General features: G+C 37.7%; 1 protein-coding gene across 9 annotated transcripts in view; it reads left to right on the forward strand.

The window, feature by feature from the left end:
- Positions 1-1,206: 1,206 nt before the first annotated feature.
- The window catches only part of GTDC1 (glycosyltransferase like domain containing 1), a 402,869-nt gene continuing 380,162 nt past the window's right edge, over positions 1,207-23,913 (forward strand). For 4 of the 9 annotated variants that reach the window (XM_032411077.1, XM_032411051.1, XM_032411069.1 and 1 more), the window contains exon 1: positions 1,900-1,973. Coding sequence is in view for 4 of the 9 variants with exons in the window: in XM_032411042.1 (XP_032266933.1) it covers positions 1,615-1,678 (64 nt within the window). In the remaining 5 variants the exon portion in view is untranslated. Of the gene's footprint in view, positions 1,679-1,899; positions 1,974-23,913 lie in introns of those variants that run through there. The other 5 variants (XM_032411042.1, XM_032411033.1, XM_032411026.1 and 2 more) reach the window with 4 other exon arrangements.

Genomic DNA, 23,913 nt, shown 5'->3' on the forward strand with positions numbered 1-23,913 from the left:
AGAAAGATGAACCCTGACCAGGTGAGATGGAGCTTGTGAAATAGGAATCCCCTTGAAACCGGTGGCACAAAAATGGCCTCTGAGAGCAATACCCTCCTACTTAATGCCAAGTTCAATTTCACACATCACTCAGACCATGTAGGCAAAACTGCAAAGGCAAAGACTTCTGATGTTGAATAGCTTTATGTAACTGGTAAGTATAAGCCGATGCTGGCAGGTCTGTGAGGCAGGAGATCTGAGCCTGAATACTGGCTTTATTTCCAATTAATCTGGGTAATATTGAGCAAACAATTTACCCTCTTTGGGCTTCAGTTCTTCATCTGTAAAATGAAAAGATTAGACTCCAGATGATATTAAGGACTAGATAATTCAATTATAAAATTACACGATTCTATTTCTAAACAACGAAATGGAGGCCACAGTCTTTAGAGTTTTTCATGTGTGATAGGATTTATTAGTTTCTGTGTAGTTAGCAACCCTGCTTTCAGCTTTTGGCATTTATACTTTTCTTTTTCCCAATTTGTGTTAAAGTAGACTGACAGATGGTTTATTAGGCTTTCAAATGCTTGTAATGCTGTTGTTCAATTCAACAATGGTTTTAAACTTTGAAGGTCCACGTAGAGCCTGGATTTTGTTTAGAATGGAAGATAGTTTTAACTCTTCAATTTAAGGATAATAATATTTACTCACATAATTTAAAACACTTGTGGATGTAACTCCAAAGACCTAATCAGTTTCCTTCATTTCTTAACTCATTTCCACATCACACCCTAATTCTTCCAAGTTGCAGTTTTAAAAATGAAGTTACCAGACTTCCAGTTACATGTGCATTATTTGCCTTCTCCTGACTCATTTAACCCACAAGCTCCTTTCCTTCCAAATACAAAACCTTTTAATTCAGAATCACAGAAAATTTAAATGCGGCATAACAAATTCCTCATTTTACAGGTAAGAAAACAAGAGACCTAAAAGGTCCTGGTGCTCTTTCTACTATGTATTTTATCAAAAAAGTGCAGGTTGCAAGAAAAAAATATCCAAAATTTGTGAATTGTTAAGTCCCAATAGAAAATTCCATTCCTTTAAATTTAAGTGTCAGTACAGTATCACAAAGAGAACGTAGAGGCAACTACGCAACTGAAAGATGGTCACCACTGCTATCGCTTTGCTTTGTGCTTTTTAATTCCTCAATGTGACTCTCTTCATTTAAGTGTGGACAAGCAACTGAATACCCAAAATGCATCTTAAGTGTGTGGAGGAGTCAGAACCAAAAGGACAGACAAAATGTAGGTAAAGGAAAGCGTGAGCCTGCCCAGAGAAAAATTAGGACGCGTAGGCGAAGCAGATGTAGCCGAAAGAGGCGCGAGCTGCAGAGCAGGTACAGGTGGCAGGGAAGGGGCCAGGAACCCGCGGGGGCCCGGAGGCTCCAGCAGGGCAGAGAGAGGAACGGAGACAGGGAGGAGGAACCGGCAGGAAAACTGCAGGAGGAAGCCGAGGCCCATCTAGTGATCAGCGAAGACCTTTCAGAAGAAAAGAGAAGGCGCCAATGCGAGCTTAGAACAAGACTAGAGGATTAGAGAGAGTACAAAAAAGCTGAAGAGGCAGAGAGCGGTGCTCATGAGAGATGAAAAAGGCGCGCAGGGAGCTGAGAAGCGAAGCGAAGCCCTCGGGCAGTGGGCAGGTGAGAAGAGGAGCGGGGGCCGTGAACTGAGGTGGCCCGGTGAGCGCGTGCGGGATGCACCGCTGAGTCAGGGACCCCGCGGCCTCGCCGTCCAGACCGCGTAGGGGGCGGAGTCTTAGGCGCGTGGGCGGGCCAAAGGGCGGGGCCTGCTCCTGACGCGCCTGAAGGCCGCAGCGGCCGCAGGCCGGGAGGGGCGGTGGCGGCGGCGGCGGTGGGGGAGGGGCACGGCGTCAGCGCGTCGCCGGCTGGGCCGCGCCGGTGGCCAGGAGGGAGAGACAAGGAGGAGGAGGAGGAGGTGAGTAGGCTCCGGGCTGGGGAGCCGCGCGGGCCGGCGGGGAGGCGGGGAACGCGGCCCCTCCCCTTCCCTCCCTGACGCCCGCCTCGCGGGGCCGCGCGGCGCGGAGCTCCCAGAGGGGCAGCGGCGGCGGTAGCGGCGGCGGCGGCGGCGGCGGCGGCGCCGGGAGCTGGGGGTAGGGGGGGCGGAGCTGAGGGCCGCGCGGGTGGTGCGCTCTTGGAGCGCAGGCGCTGCGCTCCTAGCGCGCCGGCAGTCTCGCGCGCGGAGCCGGGCACACCGGCTGCTGCGTTTTAGTCCTGTAGGCTGGCCACTTTCTGATTTAATTTTTTTGACTTCTGCGCTTCGTGCGTGGCAGCTTCCAGCGGCCCGGCGCGCCGCCGCCTCTTCGTGCGGCAGGCGAGGGGCGTGTGGGGACTCGTTACTCTCGCGCGGGCAGAAGGAGGCCGGCTTGCCGGGGTTGGCCAGAGTAGGCGGAGGGGCCTCCCTGCCGACCATGGGACTGCCAGGCCGGGTCCCTTGCGACACGCGCCTCCAGGCTTTCCTGAGGGAAACCTTTGCGCCTGTCCCCGTTATCGCTCTCATTTTCCTGCCCTTTCCAGCCCCTCTATCTCTCGGTCAGCTGAAACGAAAAGACCTCACTCGCCCCTTACCCCATCCCTCCTGTGAGGATCGGGCATATACTTATTTTGATCGTGATCCGGGCTAACTGTTCAGGTGGAAAGGTTCTCTTAATTTAAGTCTTGTAAGTCTAGCCATATACTCTGCAGCGAAGTTGCAGTACTCAACAATTTAACCTTTAGGCCCGAGGGAGTTCTTTTTTTTTTTTCCTCTCTCGCTCTCGCAAATACAACTTTTAGAGTCTTCTGAGAACTGTACTGCATTAGATTATCTTTGAGATAATTCTTAAGTTAGCGCCTTGAGGCAGGGTGATGGGAGGTTCAAAGAGAAGGGTTTACACTTTTTCCTCCACCTGTATTACCGTATGAAATGGAAAACGTTGAGTTGACGGTGATTTTCCACAAGAGGTGGGTTTCACAATGCAGCCCCCGAGTGCTGTGGCTCACCTTGGTTGGTTGGTCCTACCCCTGAAGTTGATTTTAAAGCTCAGTGTAGTGGTCAGGTAAAGGGGCTGCTAAAAAGAAGTTCAGAATAATTCAGTAGAACCATTTTATTGCATTCTGTTAACCTGTTTAACCTTAAGCTAAAGCATGGCAGGAGTTTCATGTAGAAACCCACATACCCACCAAGTGCTATATTGAATTTTAACTAGTGCATCCCAGGTCTGATAGGAGTAGATTCTCCTTAGCTCTCACTTTCTTATATATTTTCCTTAGGATCTTGTATTTAATGAAACAGTTTTAGTATTGAGAGTTGGAGGAGTACCTTTTGAATCATGCAACTTTCTTTGACAAACTTGTAAACTGAATAAGTAAAATCTGAACCATGATACTGAGATAAAAATAGGAAACTGAATTTTTAGCATTATCAATTTGAGAAGTTAAGATGGCTTCTTTTCTCCTGTTTTGAAACCCTGTTGACATTTTAATCTTACCTACCACAGAAGTACAGAAATTTCTTTTTGTAAGGGACTTTCACAGTTAAATCCAACTCCATTATTTTACAGGGAGAAATTAATCAAAGAAAGTTTCTTGAAGATTTTTAACAGGAGTTGAATAGAACTAGTTGACTTAATTAACTGAACACTTAAGTATATAATTCATACCTCCCCAGTGAATATTCTGTACCAAAATTTGTTTTGTTATTTTTAAAAAAACCTAGTAATTACTAAGTTGTCTTTTTTCTTTTTCTTGTTTTGAGTATATGCCTTAGGATCTTGTATTTAATGTGATTTGGACCCATTAGATACAATTGATACAAATTATTTATGGTTAGGACATGTTACATTCTATCAGTTGAAAGCAGTACTTTACAGTTTGTTTGAAATTAGTAATTATTTTCACTTCAAGAATGTTCATATTCTTGATTGAGATAGTCTGTTTCGATTCCAGGAGATTGGCATTTCAAAAGTCTATATATTTAAGACTGTGGTGTATATAACCATGATATTAATGAGGAAGAAAGGTGCTATACACATGTAGTAACTGAATTCCGGTATCCCTAGCCAGCATCACTTTTCTTAGTGGGCCTCAAATGCAGAAGTCCTGAAGTTCTTGCTGGGGTGGGATGAATTCTTTGCATCTTACACACCACAGTGTTTAGGCATTTAGTAAATACTTTTTGGCTTCTCTGCACTTTGCCTGGTGGGGGCTTCATGAAAGACCATGTCTTTTTTGTTTTGTTTTGTTTTTTTTGAAAGACCACGTCTTATTCTGTGTATGCCTAGTGTCAATTCTGTCTGTGGCTGCCTAGTGTCAAGTGTAGTGGATACTCTCTAAATGCTTGTGGTCATGTTGGGCTTAATCAAACTTAAGGTAGCTGAGTGGCTGGAAGTCATGAATCATGATTTTGTAAACTTGAAATAATTCATTTCCGTTTATGTGTTGAATCAGATACTCTATTAGGCCTAATTCCAATATCGAAAGAGGTAGCAGGTAACAAATGTTTTAGAAAAATTGGGGGAGCAAACTTAACATTGAGAATTTTACTCTTTTTAACATATGTTATTCTCTGTGAAATTGGGAAAAGGACCATTATTTAAATTTTTTGATAGAACGCCTCAGTAGAGCTAAAGTAATATGAATTTTCCAGTGAAATTTTCCACTGGAGCAAAGTTTGACCACCATCAACTGAGTGACCCTCTAATTGTTCCTGTAAGTCGCATTTTAAAGTTTTGGTTTCACTTTATAAGGATACATTTTTCAGCATATAGACCTTTGTAAGGATCATGACTTTTGGACACCGGACTACCTTGGCAAGCTGTCCTGAAATGATATTTTAAACAATTTTAGGCTCTATTTGATATGGCATTCTGGTGGTATGGTAAAACAAAACAAAACAAAACAATCCCAAAACCCACTGTATTTTCTTTTTCTCTTAGGCTTATCTCCTCTTTCTTTAATAGATCAGAATTGTGTTTTGTTTATTTAAAAAAAATTGAGGAAAATTTTCAAGCATTTCTTTTGGAAAGTACCATCACTCTACCCTTTGAATAGCTTTGGAAAATAATGTTTGAACAAATGCAGGGCCAATTCCTTAGAGTGATTCCTATTTGAATATGTAGAGTTGTATAAATAATAGCCTCCACAGGGACAACATCTTTGGACTACATGCATTTTTTTTCTACGACTCTATAGCTGAAAACAATTGTACAGTACAGTAGGGTGGTATTTATAGGAAGCAGATCATTTCACAAGTATCATTTCTGGCTCTTTTGCTAGTCCCAGTCTACGTGTCCTACCCACTGCCAGTTCTATCCCTTTGACCCAGTTTTTGAATTGATTTTTAAGACTGAAAACATATTAAGACCTCCATCCCCTTCCGGAGGTAGGATCTGGAATTATTCTGGTGCCCTGAGCATTCATTGCTCACAGAAGTATGGTATCTCACCATACCATTGGCATGTATGCAGTTTGACTATGAGATTCTCATTTTTAAAGACAGTTTACTCATCAAGAGTTTTGAAATATATAGCATAAACACTTTAATGAGGGGTGTGTGTGAGGTATCTAGAAAATTTGATATAGGTTTAGATGGAATTAGGATATAAATTCATTAATCAGTAAGAATTAGAGTATCTGGTCCTTTCCCCCCCACACTTTAAGGTCATACTTAAGTCATTTAAACAGATGACTATTTTGTTTTTGAGTATTTATTTATAAAAGTAACCAGAGAAGCAGTTCCACAGCCTTTCTTTAGTAAGTGTTAAGTAGTCCATAGAGTTGATAATGTTTTCCTGTGTTCTTTCTTTTTGTATTCCAGATCCCTTGTGAACCTGAAACCTTGTCTTAAGCCTGCTTATGAACTCCAACCACTTGGTCATCTGACTCTCTTTGTCATCCCCTCTGCCCCTCAGGGAGTTGGGACCTGTTCTTGTCCACAGGTGGATGGTTGGGGCTCTATTTCAACTGAGGCAGATCTTGCAGAGCCAAGATACTGTGATACTGCCTCTGGGACTTGCACTTACTGGATTGACCCCTTACGTACTGAGGATAGGCTATCTGAGAGCTGGGCTCTTTGGCTGTTATGATTTGAGCTCACACTGAGGCTCCACTTTTCATTTGCATCAGGCTCTAGAACATCCTAGACTTCATTCAGTCATTACTTAGATCCCTTTCCTGATGACTACATAGCTGTTGGATTCTTTGCCTTCTTAGCTGAGTCATGTAATGGGTGATTTTTGTCCCCCATTTTCAGTGGTAGCTAATTGTTTTCAAGTGTTTGATTTTCTACCCAGGTCTTCTCTCAGTTTTGAGCTTTCATTTGACCAAGTGGCTGTTGTACTTTCCCATAGTACACTTGTTCATTATTTGTCTTTCCTTCTAGACTATGTGTACCCCGAGTGTTGAGACCGAATCTGTGCTGTTCTGGGTGGTGTCCTTGGCACTCAGTACAGTGCCCGGCACTTAGCAGGTGGTAAATAAATATTAATTAATACAAAATTCATCTTAACAGTGAGTCTGTTATCAGTATGGGAAATCAGTGTTCATTTGGAAATTTAGATTTCATATAAGAAATTTAGACATTTCATCACCATCATTAGTACTAAGGTCTGTGTATTGTAAGTTATAAGCAAGTCCATGTGAAAAATGGCTTCATCAGTCATCTGGGAGGGCATTTATTTCAGAAGAAAAGGTACAGTTTTCACCATGTATTTTTAGGTATTGCACATTTCAGTTTTTCTTGAGTTTGATTAACATGAGTATAATAATATTTCTTACACATTGAAATTTTATGGCACTATAAAGAAGTGAATTTAATTGCCCTCTTTTTGTTCATTAGTAATTATATACTAAAGAGTAAATTCTCATTAAAAGGCCCTTAAATGCCTGCTCATAAAAAAGAGAGACCTCTTTGATTTTGTTGTCCATACAATCCTAGTTATTGTTTTGAGGGTAGTCATCAAACTCTTTAGTAGTCTAAACCTTTAATTCGGTTTCAGAACAGTAGTCAGTCATGTATTGAATACCCAAATTACCATGTCTTTAAAAAGTAATGCAAACACTCTGTATTAACAAGGTAATGACCATAACTTTTCCTGTAGAATTTCTTGTGCTAATTTTTTAAAGAGGACTTATTGAACTAAATTTCCTGTGAAGGCCAAAATCTTACACTTTTAATGATAGTGGAGTAGATGTGTCTGTGTAGAGAGGAGGGGATGGTATTTCTTGTAGTGGTATTTTTAAGTGGACAGTTTACTAATTATGTTGAGGTAACATTTTACAACTCTAAAAAGGAAAACTTCAATTATCTGAATGAAATGAGGTACATGAAGTTAATTCAGATAAATGGGGGACTCCTTAGTGTAAATGATGCATGTCAAGAGACATGACCTCAGTCTTGATTTTTTTTTTTTCTATATATCTGTCAGCTGCTTTTACATTGCTAGATTGTGATTCTTTTTCTGTGATGGGAGGAGGTAAAATTTGCTCTGTAGTTTTTTTGTTTTTTTCCTTTGCCACAAAGGGAATCCAGAATGTGGTATTCTGTGACAAGTATAATTGCTCATCTCTCGCCTGTGCTGTCCTGCCCTTTTAGGTGGTATACCACAGCCTTCCATTTGTCACCTTCTTGTCAAATGTCAGATATGTGTGTGGATTCCTTGAGAATGCAGTTTGTTTGAAATTAAAGCCACACTCTTCTGTCCAATCACAAGATGTTTATACTTCCTAAAAGTTGAGTTACCTCAAGTTACGATGAATTGACCTGGGTAAACCTTGATGCCTTCCCTGTCCCCTTAGGGCTTAATATTAAGCAGTATCTTATGATGTAGGACCTTAAAATAGCAACAAGCACTGGGGCATAACCCCTGGCTTTTATGGATCCTTACTTGAAATGAAAATGTTGCTGATTGATTAGAGTTTAGGAAAGCTTTAAGAAACTGATTTCTGTTGTCATTTACTACATTTTCAGCATTCCTGGGCTCCTGGCATCTGAAAGCTGTTCTGTAAAGAGTAGTCTGTGTAGCTGTGATGACATTTTCTTCTAGGCATTGTTTTGTTTTTAAACAGAGGTAGGGTTGGGCGCCTGGGTGGCTCAGTTGGTTAAGGGTCTGCCTTCAGCTCAGGTCATGATCCCAGAGTCCTGGGAACGAGTTCCACATCGGGCTTCCCCTGCTCTGCGGGGAGCCTGCTTCTCCCTCTGCCTCTGCCTGCCACTCCCTGTGCTTGTGCGTGCGCTCTCTCTCTGTGTCAAATAAATAAATAAATGAAATCTTTAAAAAAAAAAAAAATAAACAGAGGTAGGGTTATCTCAGCTAGAGAGATGTGTGCTGACATCTATGTAAAGTGAATTTTTCTTCTTTTTTTCCCACATTACCTGTCGATGTTTTACTTAAAGCACCTGAGAATGTGTCTCTTTATTTTCAGCATGTATCATCTTCCTTTTTGTCTCTTGGTCTTTGAGATACAAGATGATTCATATCTTGATTGCCTTGGGTAAAGTGGATATGATACGGTATCAGCAAGCTCTGTATCCAGACCTTGTGAGCAATTCCTAGGTCATTGCCTGAGACCTTCTTAAATACATACTGGCAGTGTGATTGAAGAGTTTAGGCTTCAGGGTCAGTCCAAACTGATTTTGACCCTGTCTCATTCATGAACAGCATGCCTTTGGGGGGAAGTTAGTTACTGTTCTGGGTTTCAGTTTCCTTAGAATAATCTTAGCTGGACTGATTTGTTGTCCTATGCAGATAAGTGTTTAGTAAGTTAGTGAACTATCTACCTAGATCATGGGCTATTTCAAAAGAAGGTAGGTTTTGTTCTGTTTGAAGACAGAGATAATCAAATTAGTAAAAAATTTTACAAATAGAGGTCTTGCTCATTTGAGTTTAAAACTATGTAAGACTTGGAACCATTGAATTTTTTATATACACAGGGTATACTCATATGTGACAGAGAGAGGCAAAATATGTAGCATACTTGTTGGATTAAGACAGACTTGGATGATCAAGCACTTGGATAACCTTGGGCAGGGAACTTGCCCTTACTGACTCAGTTTTCTTCTGTAAAATAGGTAATAAAAGTGTCAAGAATAATAAAGGGTGAAAAAGGATAGTAGGTTGTTGTAAAGACTTAAGAGATGACGTATACAAAATACTTAATAATGCTTGAATCCATAAATACTGATAGTTGTTATTGTGACCTCAGACAAATGACTTCCCCTCTCTCTACCTCAGGTGTCCTCCTTGGTAGCATGAATATTATCAGAGAACTAATAGAGTTGTTATGAGGATTTAATGAGATAATACATGTAAGTGCTCATTATGTGTTAATTGGTATTGTTACATTATTAATGCGGTTTCAGAATGAATTGGACCAATTTTGAGTTAAAATGAAAGAATTTGTACAGATATTTAATATAATTCTTTTTTTTTAAAGAATATAATTCTTATGTTGGGGGATATTTATTAAGGATTTGGAGACGGCAACTTATCATTTATAGCTTTCGGTGTTTCCTTAAGACGACAGTTCTCAAATTATGATGTGCAGACCCATAAGCGTCACAAGAGCCTTTAAAGGGATCCATGAGGTTAAAACTATTTTCATAGTAATACTTTTTGCTGTTTCCACTGCTTTGATGTTTGCCTTGCTGATACTAAAGCAATGGTGGGTAAAACTGTGGACATCTTAGTACGTATTAAATGGCAAGGGCACCAAAGTTTATTAGTAATCATTGTATTCTTTACTACCTTTCTTTTCCAGTAAAAAACAAAACAGGGGCGCCTGGGTGGCTGAGTCTTTTAAGTGTCTGTCTTTGGCTCAGGTCTTGTGGGATCAAGCCCCACATTGGGCTCCCTGCTCAGTGGGAAGCCTGCTTCTCCCTCTCCCACTCCCCCTGCTTGTGTTCCCTCTTTTGCTGTGTCAATCTCTGTCAAATAAATAAATAAAATCTTTAAAAACAAACAAAACAGGAAAGCCAGTTTCACTGAAGAATGTCATTGATGAAGCAGTAAAAATAATTTTATTAAATCTTGATCCTTGAGTATACTTTAATATTCTTTGTGATGAGGTAGGAAGTATGCAAAAAACATTTCTGCTGTATATGCAGAGTACATTGGTTGACTCAAGGAAAACCCTTCTGTGATTTTTTGAGTTGCAAGCTGAATTAGTCATATTTTGCATGAAACATCATTTTTACTTACAATAATGACTACCAAACTATGATTGTTTAGACTTAGATATTTGGCAGTCGTTTTCTTGAAAATGAACAAAGTGAGCCTGTCACTTCGGGGAAAACAACTGATAATATTTGTTGCCAATGATAAAATTTGAGCTTTCAAGTGAAAATTAAAATTTTGGAAAACTTGTGTCACCTGCTGTGCCCTTGACAGCTTCCCAATACTTAAAGATTTTTCTGATGAGATGGGTGGTGATGTTAATGAATGTGAGTTTTTGCTATGGTATTAATTAATTAATTATGTCAAAATTTGGAATATAAACATAATGCAAGAAACCGATATTTTCAAAGTGATCAATGTTACAAAATTATGGATAAAAGGCCCTTATAAAAAAAGCAAGTAACATAATACAAAGAGTTCATGTGATAATAGGTTCCATATAATAGATAACCATTAAACTCCTACTTGTCAAGTTTTAGTGTAGTATCAAAGAAGAATGTTCACAATTATCTGAAAAGGCAATTAATATTAACATATGATTCCTTTTTTCTATTACAGTCAAAATAACATATCACAACAGATTGAATAAAGAAGCAGATACAAGAATTCATCTATTAAATTAGACATGCAAGAAATTTTTTTTTTAGGAAAGTACTTTTTCATAAAATATGTTATTTGTCATATTAAACATGTCATAAAATTTTAAAATGAATTAATGTTTACACTTTCTCATTTAATTTCTAATACGGTAAATATTGATAATTACAACGCACATTAACAAAAACTCTCGAGAGTTCTCAATATTCGAGGACACAAAGGAGTCCTGATACTGAAAAGTGTGAACTCTCTCCTCAAGGGAAGGAGACTAGGTTCGTCAAATGAGCAAAGTTCTAAAGTTTTTAGTCTTTTGATTATTCCTTTGGAATATGGACTACATACCTCTACTTTTTTTTTCCTGGTAGTAAGGGTATGTTACTGGACTCTGTCATTCCCCGAGTGGGAACAGGGTTCCTGTATGTATTGTTGAAGAAGATTTTCATTTTTATTTAAGATTGATACTACATATATGGTTGCTACTCGGAATCGAGATTTGGCTAATGGTCATTTCAGTCAGTCTCTTCATTTTTGATACTACTCATTTGTTTATGTTAGAGCTATTCATGCAGTTTTCAGAGTTGTTCACCATGGCAGTCTATTTCAGAGTTGTAGTGAAAATCACTTTGCTGAAAATAAATTGCCATTTTCTCTGAAGTCTTTACGTGAGGCTAATCTGTTCTACTATAAAGTCTTCCTGACATTTCGTAGCTATTTTTTAGTACAGTCAGTCTACAACTTATGAATGTGTTTGTGAATTGTTTGCAACAGTACAATATGAATTACAGATGGGTTCTATAGTGCCATTAATAGTATGGGCATAGCCTCATCGTGGACTGTTGACATGTTTCTTTGGGGAATTATATTCTCAGTGCTGGAAATCTAGCCGGATACATTTCTCCACTGTAGTCAGTGGTAAGAAACCCTCCTTTTCCCCTTACAATAGAACTGGGGTTGTTAAAGCTTTGATAGAAGCAAGACAGACTTCTGAGGCCCTGCTCAAGAAACACAGGTATTTTGAGCACTCCAAGTGGGTAAAGGGTGTTGGGTAGTACTCTCAGATGAAGCAGGTATAGAAACTTTGGGCCAACTAGGCAATGATGAAGGGAAAAAGGGGAAGGGATCTTGTGACTGCTGTTTGGGGTGGATATATTCCCTTTTGGGGCAGTTGCTAAAAAATAAGAGATGCCTTAACATGGGTATTTCTAGGATGGGAAATCCATCTATATAGAGGTTTGTCTTGTGCTCTTATGTTTGGTTATTGTATGAACTGAGCTCAAGAAACAGAATGATGGGCTAGTTGGGAAGATTAAACTCATGGGTTTGTAGGCCAGAGGTTTGAATATAAAAGGAAATCAGTGAACTCCAGGAGGAGTTCACGATCAGGAGTAGTGGAGGTCGGGAGAATGTTGGAGTATGCAGACTGTCCACAGGGCCCGAACAAATTCATGTTACAGTGTGCTTGTTAGAGCAGGGGTAGAACTAGCTATCAGCCAGCACAGTGACTGCTGTGACTCAGTCTATTACCCTAGGATCTCTAGTGGGAAATAGAGAATTTTAAGACTGGTATTAGTGCAGGAAGCCTGTTATGGAGAATGGTTAACATAAAGCAGAAATCCAGAACCAGGAGAACTTAAGGATACAGAAGAGGCCAGCGTTGGAGAGGTATTTGATTTGAAACTGAGCTTCTTGTCTTCTTCTGCCCAAGGGCAATATTGACTCCTTGGATTGAGGCAAGGCTGAGCCAAAGTGGAAAGCAAAGTAACTATAGCTGTCTACACTGGAATGACAGACGTACCCAGAAATATTTGTTAAACAAATGTATGAAAGTAAGGCAAGGGAACAACTGGGTCATTGCACTTCAGGTTCTTAATGCAACAGACACTAGGTGTCCTGTTAACCTGCCTACTTGATATCCTCTAGGTCAGGGGTTGGCAAACTTTTTTTTTTTTTTTAAAGCACTAGAGAGTAAAGATATTCTTTTTTATGGGTCATATAGTCAATGTTGCACCTACTTAAGTCTGCCATTATAGCATGAAAGCAGACATAGAGAAATCCATAAATGAGTGAGTAGCTATTGTTCCAATAAAATTTATGGAGACTGAAATTTGAATTTCATATAATTTCACATGTCACAAAGTATTAATCTTTTTTAAAAAAAACTTTTTTCAACCATTTAAAAATATAAAATCTGTTCTTAGATCATGGCTGTACAAGAATAGGCAGTGGGCTGAATTTTGGCTCATGGGCTCTAGTTTGCTGACCCCTATTTTAGTCAAATAAATCACTGTCAGTCATAATGCTGAAAGCTTAGCATTACTGAAATAGATATTCTCTAGGACAATGCTGTTGGTGACACTGTCTTGTTTTATAGGTGACACTGATGATAAAAATCGTTCAAGAATTTAGATGTGACATCCGCAGCAGGTTCAAATCTCTCAGCTATAAGACAAACTGGATACTTCGTAAAGATTTTCATCTGTTATGCACAGAGCCAAAATCCTTTACTGAAATTGTCTGGGTGAGCTGCCTGCTGGGTCCAGTGATGCACTAGTAGACAAAGAAGTTGAAAGAGAAGGATGGCATATTCTTTGGATGACTGGCAGATTGTGACACCAAAATGGCATCAAGCCCTACTATGATTCCAAGGACTTCATGATTAAATAAAAATTGATTTTTTTTTTCTTGCTGGGAGGGGGTAGTTGAAGTAAATTTGATCTTTACTCGGGGAATGTGTAATGTATTATCATTCCATAATGATACATGGTAATTGCTTTGGTAATCAAACTTTAAAGGTTTTGTCTGTTTATGAAACTTATGTAGTTACCACCTTTTAGTATTGGATTCTCTTACTTTAAGGGAACTACGGTAAAGAAAAACATGTTTAAACTAAAAAAATTAACCTAAAAAGGTCAACTTAAAGACTTACCATTTTTACGAGAAAGCTTTTACTTTGGGGGATTTTTGAAATTTCGCTCCCCCACAGCATATATAAAATATGTTTCTGGGGCGCCTGGGTGGCTCAGTTGGTTAAGCGTCTGACTCTTGATTTCAGCTCAGGGCATGATCTCAAGGTTATGAGATTGAGCCCTTTGTTGGGCTCACACTACACTTGAAGCCTGCTTAAGATTCTCTCCTACTCCCTCTCTTCCTCTCAAAAAAAAAGTTTCTATTTGCAAAAAGGTACTGTACACAGAATTTTCTAAGAAAACATCCTTTTGAGTAGGCTCTTGAACTCAACGGTAGAAAATCACACTATACAACTAAGTGCACAGAACAGTTGAATTAAAAAATTAATATCTTTAGACCTGTTAACTAAATTCACTTAAAATGATTTAGTGAGCAGGTGTGAATTGAAAATAAACCTGTATTTTCTAGAACCATTGAATCACAAGAAAACTGGAACATCAAAGTATTCTCTGAACCAAATCAATATTTTATTTGGTTAGAGCCCCTGCTTTTGGTATATATCATTTATTCCAGTTGTAGAGGATTTGAAAGCAGTTCTGGGAAATGAAGTGGGTGGATTCTCAATGTTGAATCCCATTTTTTTTTTTTTTTCAGTGAATCTTCAACATTTTTTTAATCTTAGCTTTCAACAAAAACTCTGGCATCCCAGGATATAAAACATAGATTACATTTTATATAGTTCATGCAGCTCATCTACAAACAGAAAAAGATTCCCTCATGACTTACCTTGAAAGCTGTTCAGGGCATATACTCTTTTATTCAAGGCATATACTATTCAATTTGTCAGTGTGCCTCTGCCACTGCTCTCAGGGCGCAGTGCAACTAACCTAGCCATCCTGCTAGGAAGAAGATCTGTGGGTTGCTGCGTAGTGGAAGTTACATCTAATTTACAAGTCAGATTAGAGATCAGAATCATACGATAGCTTTATGTGGAATTGATTTCATTTCATGGTTTTTAAGCTATGTTTTTCATTGAAAGCAGTGTCTATAACTGAAAGGTGTGGTGTAGCATTTGAATGCCTTAAAGTCTTGAATCTGGAATGAAAGGAATATTCTTATAGACGTTCAGATCCTAGAACTCAGGGATTTTGAAATAAAATGTTCTTGTCATTCATTTATTGTGCCATAATTAAACTGCCCTGTGGATTTTTTTTGGGTTAATATGATTAATATTTGGAAAACTTTGCCATTTTCAGATATGAGGCACTTCAGGAAAGACAGTTGTGTATGTGTCTGTTTGTGTTTAAATAAATCAGCAAACAGCTTTTTACCTTATAAGTAAGATTATATTTAATAAAAATTAGTGGGTTTAACATTGATAACCTATCCCAGTCAGGAATTCCACTGTGGTCTTCTGGAAACCTATCAGGGGGAGGGAAAAATAAAAGAACACTTTATAAATAGCAATTTTGTTTTCTTGAATCAAACTTTTTTCAAAATATATGGAAGAATGCCTAACTATAGCTTGATAGGTTGCTGTTACTCTTTAATTCACCTGTTCTTACTGAAATTGAGAAAACATGTCATAAAAGTATAAAAAAAAGTAGTTCATTGCAGAAAGGGTAGTGCTATTGGAATTGAGAATATAGGGGCAAAGAAAAAAATCTGTGTTTATCTTTTAGATTGAGTCAGTAATTCATTTGAGTGTAATCAGGAGAAGAAAATCCAGGTGTTTAAAACTAGCTTTGTATCAGTGGTTAAAACGATGTTTAGTTTTATTTTCCCCGAATACCCATGTCATAAGTTCTCATGAATTGATTTCTGAGGTAACAAAACTGGGATTTAGAGTGTTTTGAGAATTCATCAATTACATTATTTTGTCCACTGGTTGTTTTCCATAGGACCTGTTCATTTATGATATTTACAGGACATGAGGAAGACTGTGATTCTGGCTTTCATGGACTTCAAAAAAGACTTTGAAGAAAGATTAATGCCAAGTTAGGATGTAGTAGGCATACATTACTGTATTAATTTTAGTAGAGCAGTGACTGTTTAGGTGGATCCTTCCCCTGTTGCCTTGGCCCCTAACTTCATAATCCACTGGCTAAAGCTGCTTTTCATTAAGGCAAGTGAGAGGCAATTTTATGAATGGAGAAAGGCTATTCTAGACATTGGGAAACTAGTGGAATGTAAAGGGAGAATAAGATCGTAAATATGATTGTGACAAGATCATAGATGAGCACTCTGTTTTTGGATTGACAAGGGTGCTAGAGGAAGGGTATCAGTAGAACAGAGTGGTTTATTATGTACTATTTATTGAAAGCCTCCTGTTTAGTAGGTCTTGACTAAGATACTTTGCATCAGTTTTAATTCTTTCCACGACCTTGGAAGCAAGTGCAATTATCCCAGTTTCCTGATGAGGAAAGGTGCTAAGGGGTATACCCAAGGTCTTAGAAGTAAAGATAGAGTCCCACATTATGTCTCATATTGTATAGAGGCCTTTTCTCTCTAGTCATTGTCTGATAAATGAAGTAAGTATTCCAAAAAAAAAAAAAAAAAGTAATCTGAAAGGCCAGCATATAGTATGGGAAGATTTTAGGATTAATGGCTTTTAACATAAATGACTTCATGTTGGTGTTGTAGACAGGTGTTGGAGCCTCCTTGGAAAGCAGTGAGACAGTACATTTGCAAATATTGTACCTGGACTCTAGAACTCCTTCAACTAATGGGTTACCTTTGATATTAGTTAATATAGTATTGTATAGCTGTGTTTTCAAATGTAAGTGATACCATGATACAAAATCTATATATGAAAGGCCGGTGATAATGAGTTGCCACAGTAACTTACATATATCATAAGCTAGATTGGATTAACTTCAAATAGAATGTGTACAAAAGTGCTTGAAAGAGGGTAGGTTTAAGCAGTCTGATACAGTCTAGGGTGACTACCAAACAATTTGGGGTGTGGGAAAAACAGTAGAAAAGAGTCATGAAGCCCATTAAAATGAGCACCATAGGTGTTTATAGGCTTTACAAGTAGACCTAGACAGCCCATAACCAAACATCATTTCCTTGGAAAGGACACAGTCAATCACTTGGTTAGGAACAGTGCCTTAGCAGCAGTATTTTTAAATGTAAAAGACAAACAACTGTGGTAGGGTGTTGGAGTCAAATGATCCAACTGTTTTTTCAGTATAGGGTGAAATGATAAGGAATCTTCGCCTTTGTCATTCATTGGTAATTTAGGAGGAGTGAAGTTAAAAAAAAAAAAAACACAGCCAAGGTGGTCAGCATGGTCACAGCATGGTCAAGTAGCTTAAATATGAGTACTTTTAGCATCTCCATGAAGAATGTGGTATTGAGACAGGAACAAATGGTTGAAATTATTGAACTCTCAAAATGTTAGAATGCAAAATAATTATTTTAATTGCTTGAAAATACAGGGGAAAAAGTAGGAAACAAATCCCACAAAGGGTAAGAATTAAGGAGGGCTATTCAAGGGTGAAGTGGTTGTATGATATTCCTAGATAGAGTTTTTACTCTAAAAAAGGAGAAAAATTGGCGCGAGAGATCAGGAAAAGTGATTTAGAAGTAGATGTTACTGAATTAGGGAAATAAGCTCCTCAAAAATTCTTAGTAGGCAGAGGAAATATTGGATAAGTGGGGAAAGAGTGATCTTTAACATGAAGTTGCATTCATATTTTATAGTAGTCAAAAGTGATCACCTGTTTTAGGTCATGACCTCCCAAGAAAAGACATGCTGATTACTCTCATTCTGAGAAAGCTTATGGATGTTTCTATAGGCTAAAATTAGATATGTACCTTGTGACAGTGGGTAAACACTTTGGACTTGGATTTGGGTTTTAGAATCTGATTTAGGCTGTAAGTTTGTTATGTTTATTACCAGTACATTTTCAACATTCACTAAGAGGTTATATTTTACATTAGCTGGCTATCCTTGACATTGTCCAGAAGTAAGATATCAGATGTGATTTAAATCAACTCTATTGGGTATAGTTTGTATACAAAAATATACTCATTTTTAAGTGTATAGTTAGTGAATTTTGACATGTGTATCTACTCATATAACTACCCCCCCATTCGAGATATAGAACATTTTAAATCCCCCTTTAAAACTGCCCTTATGCTTCTTTCAGTCAGTCCTTCCCTCTCCTCCCTGAAGAACTAGTGTTCTGATTTCTATTTTCCTTAGATTAGGTTACTTGTTCTTGAAATTTACATGGAGTCATAGAGTGTATACTGTTTTGTGTCTGGCTTCTTTTCTTCAACATAGTAGTTTGGAGATTTATCCATATGTTATGTGTATTAGTGGTTCATTCTGTTTTGCTGCTGAATAATGTTCTGTTTTACCACGATTTGTTTATCCATTGTTTTGTTAATAGAGATTTTTTTTTTTTCTTGTTTTTGGCTATTGTGAGTAAAGCTGCTATAAACAGGATTCTTCTATGAGTCTTTGGTGGAAAATATGTTTTAATTTCTTTTGATTAAATACCTAGGAGTGGAATTGTTCTGTCATAGGACTGGTTTATGTTTTAACTTTAGAAGTATATATATAACTTTATATGTATAACTTTTCCAAACTCAGACCATTCTCAGCATGCATTTTTAGTTCATATCTGTAAATCTCTATACTTTGTATTAGTTATGGATACTGGTTTGTACTAAATGGTTTCTGTAACCAGAGAGCTTTCGGGAGTATTCTTCATGTAATAATTGAAATCTAGTAAATAGTTTTATGATATATTTATTTTTTTTAAAAATCATAAGTTATAGTGCATCATAAGTTATAGTGTATCTAACATTGACTTAAATATGTAATTATCAACTTGGTTTGTTGTGCAGAATTTTAAATTTTCATTTCTTTTGTAGGTAGCATATGTTTGAATTTTAAAGTTTGCACTCTCCATTTTATGTAGTGGCTCTTCATTAAATATATATATATAATTAAATGAGATGTTCGGCATACAAATAATATACTAATCTACTGAGGTAAAATTTGTTTGACCAAATGAGGAATCTCTTTCTTTCCTTTTTCTTGATATATTTTGTCAATAGCACCCTCCTCCTTTTTTGGTAAATCCTTGTTTCACATTGGTTGCTTAAAATGAAGGGTTCCTTGTATTAGGTAAGCAGTAACTGTAATGTAGGGGAATTGCACCTTGGATAATAGGATGATGACCAGGACTTGTTTGTTTCAGGATTTTAGCTCAAGCTCCAAAGCTGAAAATAAAGGTTAACAACTATCCTTGCCTTCTAAGGAGGGATATGGGACTTAGTAAGAAAGAATAGAAGTGCAGCATCCACTTACCATATATAATAGAAATTAGAAAAGAGGGGAGTATTAAAAAGTGTCGTTCAGATGAAGAATTGTTAATGTATTGGAGTTAGTTCTGTGACCTTTCCCTGTTTTTCCCTAAAAGGACCTTTTGTTCCCAGCCCAGAATTTGAGTGTGTCTGCCAGAAGTGTAGGTTGGTATTTAACATCTTGTCTGGATGTTTAATGAGCTACAGGATCTTGGGTCTTTTACTGCAGTGGCATCTTCCAGAGAGTTATTGAGGGAGTATGACATATGTCTTCTAGAGTTTGGGGCATTCCTGAATATAGACTTGTTTCTGGAGGGGAGGAGGATAACTGGAGCCAGTGAGATGGCATGTTGAGTGAGAGGGTAGTAATGCAAAGAGCTGACATTTGTCTATCTGGTATGGTAAGAAAGCATGAGGGTTTTTTTTTTTTTTTGGACCAAGTGCACACCCTGGGATGTTACCAGGTTAGAGTTATCTTGGTGGTTGCTAGCAGGGAGAGCTTCCCGTATGAGGGGACTGTGGGTAGGATAGTAAAAAGTCAGCCTTAGAATGCCCCCCCGCGCCAAGATGCTATGCAGGGTGGAGGGGCCAGCCTCCTATGCTTGCTGTAACTTATAGCTTAAATGCTGCTGTGAACACCTGAAATGTACTGTCTAAACGGGGCGCTTTTGAGAAAGAGAGAAGGTATTATCAATAATTACGCAAGGATTACAGATCATCCTGCTTCATGGCCATCCAGTAAACCCCCCATGGATGTAGGCACACAGGGCATTTGTCCCCTTCTGCCTTTCCTAGAAAGTTGAGGGAGGAAGTGGAGAAAATTGAAAGAGCCAGGAAAAATACTGAAAAAAAGATGGATTATGTTCTTTCTCTTGGCTGGCCTGGGGTTGGGGTGGGGTTGTATGGATACTCTTTGATTAAGATACGAAATTGAAGATTTAAATTGGACTACATTATATGTTGCAATATTAGAAAGTGATTGAGAAGCAGTAGGATTTATCTGGGACATTATGGAGATATGGGGAAATGAGATCTGGAAGAGTATGTTTAAAGTGATGAAAGGAAGTTAAAGCATATATCCCATTAAGTTCTATATATTTGATCATTTTCTTAGTTTAATAGTTAGTTAATAAGCTAAACAAACCTTCAGTGAGTACCTACAATATGATACATTAGGTATTTTGTTAAGCATTTTAGGGAAGGCAAAGATGGCTAAGATTTTTTGCCCTGAGGGATCTTCTGCTTTAGTGTATAGAGCTAAGTAATCCATGGTGGAATCACTAGGTGCTCTAGACATGTAAGTGGCAATGTTCTGGGAACGTGGAAAGAACTGAATACTGCTCCAGTTCAGGGCAGGCTTTGTGGTCCGGGCTGAATTTGGCCTGGGACTTGAAGGAGGAGAAGGGGATCAGCTGGGAAGAAAGGCATTCTAGCATGAGGTAATAATCAAGACATGGAATTGGAAATGAACAGACACCTAGAAAGAAATAATGCTCATTCCACACTGAAAAATTTACACTTTAAAAAATGGTTTCAAGCACTAGTTAAGCATGCTTGCCCATGTTATAATTCTGGTTGAAGTTTGGTATTCTTTTACGTGTCATTTTTTTATTTCCTTAGTAATGCACAAAATGGTGTCTATCTTTTTGAGATACAATGTAAAAATGTTATCACTTTAGAACCTAGATGGTTATAAGCATCTAAAACCAAACTTCTAAATCTAATCACAAAGTCTCTTACTTTCCTTGATTTAAAACACTAAAATGTAGAGATGATGACTTTTACGTGGGATCTTAAGAAGCATTTGGCAGTGCAATTAGTTTCATAACAAGTGATTGTTTTTTAAAGCCTTCCCAGAATGAGAATGAGTGTCTTGGTGCTGGTGTCACTTTTAAATAGCTATAGTTCCAGGAAAGTGTCTGTTCACGTTGTTATCTTAGATACACACCTTATCTATCCATATTGCTGTACTTCAGATGTGAAAGTAAAAATAAAGGTGTGAAGTGCCTAGCAGACTTGTATGGATTTATGTAAATCAGAAAACATACAAACAATCCATGAGTGCTGAGGCCTTAATGTATTAAATTCAAGTATGGATTATTTCCTGAAAGTCTTGCACACACACACAGACACACACACCTCATACCCAGTGATTTACTTTGCAAAAAAAAAAAAAAAAATAATAATGAAAATCTTTAATTTATAAGAGGTTTTTTTCCTCTGAACTGCTGACACACATCCAATTGTGATACCTCCATATGGATATTTAAAGGTATTTAAATAGAAAATGCTCAAAACTCAACTGATCTTTTTACTCAAACTTGTTTCATTTTTAGTCTTCCCCATCTTAGTAAATGACATGTTTATCCCTGTTACTCAGACCAGAAACCTTGGAGTCCTCCCTGTCTCTTCTGTCTTCATATCCATACCTCATTTGTCAGTAGTTCATATTGCTTTCCCATCAAAATACATATAGCATCTGAATCGTACCATGTCTCAGTACCTCCGCTATCATCTGGTTCAAGTCATTATCATCTCTTACTTGGATTATTTTAATACCTCCTGAGTGTTCTCTCAGTTTCCTCTTAAAATCTTCAACCCATAATCCAGCACTTCAGTCTAGTCTCAGTGCAGTAGCCAAAATAATAATGGTTAAAACATAAGTCAAATCCTATCATTCTTCAATTAAAAACTCCAGTAGTCTCCTTTCTTACTCAGTGTAAGAGCTAAAGCCTTTGTAGTAGCTTATGAGTCTCTACATGACACTGCCCCATCTGCAACTTCATCTTTTGACTGTCTTGTTTAGTGCTCTCTATTTACACCTGACACCATGTTGTTCCTTGAATAGCTGGCTTCAGAGTCTTTGCACTTTTCCCTCTTTCTGGAATGCTCTTCCCCCAGATAACCTCTTAGCTTTTTTTCCTAATTTTTCTTGGATCTTTACTGAAATGTTACATTCCTAGTGAGACCTTTGACCATCGTATTTAAAATGTCTCCCATCCCCCAGTTGCTTTATTTTTATGGTTAGCACTTTCCTAGTCTATCTTATTGTCTATTACTTTTACTTTTTTATGGTCAGTATTTCCTGTTAGGATGAAAGCTTGATGAGGGCAGTGGATTCAGTTTTGTTTTACTACTGTATCACCACACTAGGAATCATTCCTGGCACATAGTTGGTATTTAACATATAATTGATTGAGACAGTAAGAGACTTTATAGGGGTTAAACCTGACTAAAACTAGATGTGCCCTTTACTGGCATCTTTGGTTAATGATACTATTCCCAAATGTCTAAATGCTACTTCTTTTAAATTTTTAAATCAAATGTATTTGGGGTATAATTTACATATAATAAAAGGCAATTATTTTAAATGTACAGGTCAATGAGTTTTGACAAACATACCCGTAACTACTATGATAAGGTAAAGAACATTTCTGTCATCTCATAGGAGTTCCCACGTATCCCTTTACAGTCATTTCTCCCTCCTTTGTCCTCATTTCCGGACAACTATTGATTTGATTTTTGTCACTATGAAGTAGTTCTGCCTGCTCCAGGGTTTCACATAAATAGAATCACATGTTATGCATTCTTTTCAGCATGAGATTTTTGAAGCTTATTACTATGTTATTGTATACCTTAGTAGTTCCTTTTCACTGCAGAGTAGTTGCATCGTGAAGATGTGCCACAGCTGACCTGTACATGGACATTGGGGGTGTTTCAAGTTTTTGCCTATAAGAAATGACACTACCATGAATGTTCATGTACAAGTATTTGTGTACATATGCTTTAATTCTTCTGGGTTAAGTAACCCAGGAGTAGAATTCTAGTGTTATGTGGTAAAGTGTGTGTTTAACTTTGTAAGAAACTGCCAAACTGTTTTCTAAGTGATTGCACCATATTCCCCAGCAGGGTATGAAAGTGCTAATTGCCCCACATTCTGGCCAGCACTTGATATCATTCTAGCCTTCTTTTAAGTTCAGATATTCTCCTAAGTGAGTAGTTTTATCTCATTGTGGTTTTAATTTGCATTTCTCTGATTACTAGTGATGTTGATCTTTTTATTTACTTATTGGACATTTATCTTTTGTGAAGTGTCTGTTCAGATCTTTTGCCTATTTAAAAAAAATTGGGATTGTTGTTGTTTAGTTATAAAAGTTTTTAACATATCTGGAAACAAGTCTTTTGTCAGATATATTTTCTCCTAGTTTGTAGATTGTTCTTTTCTTTCATTGATAATTTCTTTTGAAGATCAGAAGTAAATTAAATTTTGAATGGCTCTAGTTTATCAATATTTTCTTTTTTTGATCTGTGCTTTTTCCCGTTTCCTTTCCTTTCCTCCTCCTCCTTTTTTTCCCCCCCTGCCTAAAAATCTTTAGTTAACTCCAGGTTGTGAAAATTTTCTCCTGTGTTTTCTTCTAAAAGTTTTACAGTTTTAGCTTTTACATTAGGTCTCTGGTCCATTTGGAGTTAATTTTTGTGTAGAGTGTGAGGTAAGGATCAAGGTTCATTCTTTTCCATATCTAGTTGTTCAAGGACCATTTGTTGAAAAAACTGTCTTTTCTCCTTTGAGTTATCTTGAAAACTTTTGTTAAAAATCAAGTAATTATATAAAATGTATGGATCTTTTCCTAGACTCTTAAACTGATCTATATATCTATCATGCCAACACAGCAGTATTTTAAACTGTCTTGAAATCAGTGGTGTAAATTCTTTAACTCTGTTCTTTTTTTGAAATTGTTTGGGTCCTCTAAGTTCTTTCCATTTCTATCTGAGTATAGAATTAGTTTGTAGATTTATACAAAACACCTCTAGGAATTTTGATTGGCATTGCATTAAATGGATCAATTTTGGGAGGATGAATTTCTAAACAGTACT

The sequence above is a fragment of the Phoca vitulina genome, unplaced genomic scaffold (genome assembly GCF_004348235.1).
Source record: "Phoca vitulina isolate PV1807 unplaced genomic scaffold, GSC_HSeal_1.0 scaffold1, whole genome shotgun sequence".
Taxonomy (NCBI): domain Eukaryota; kingdom Metazoa; phylum Chordata; class Mammalia; order Carnivora; family Phocidae; genus Phoca; species Phoca vitulina.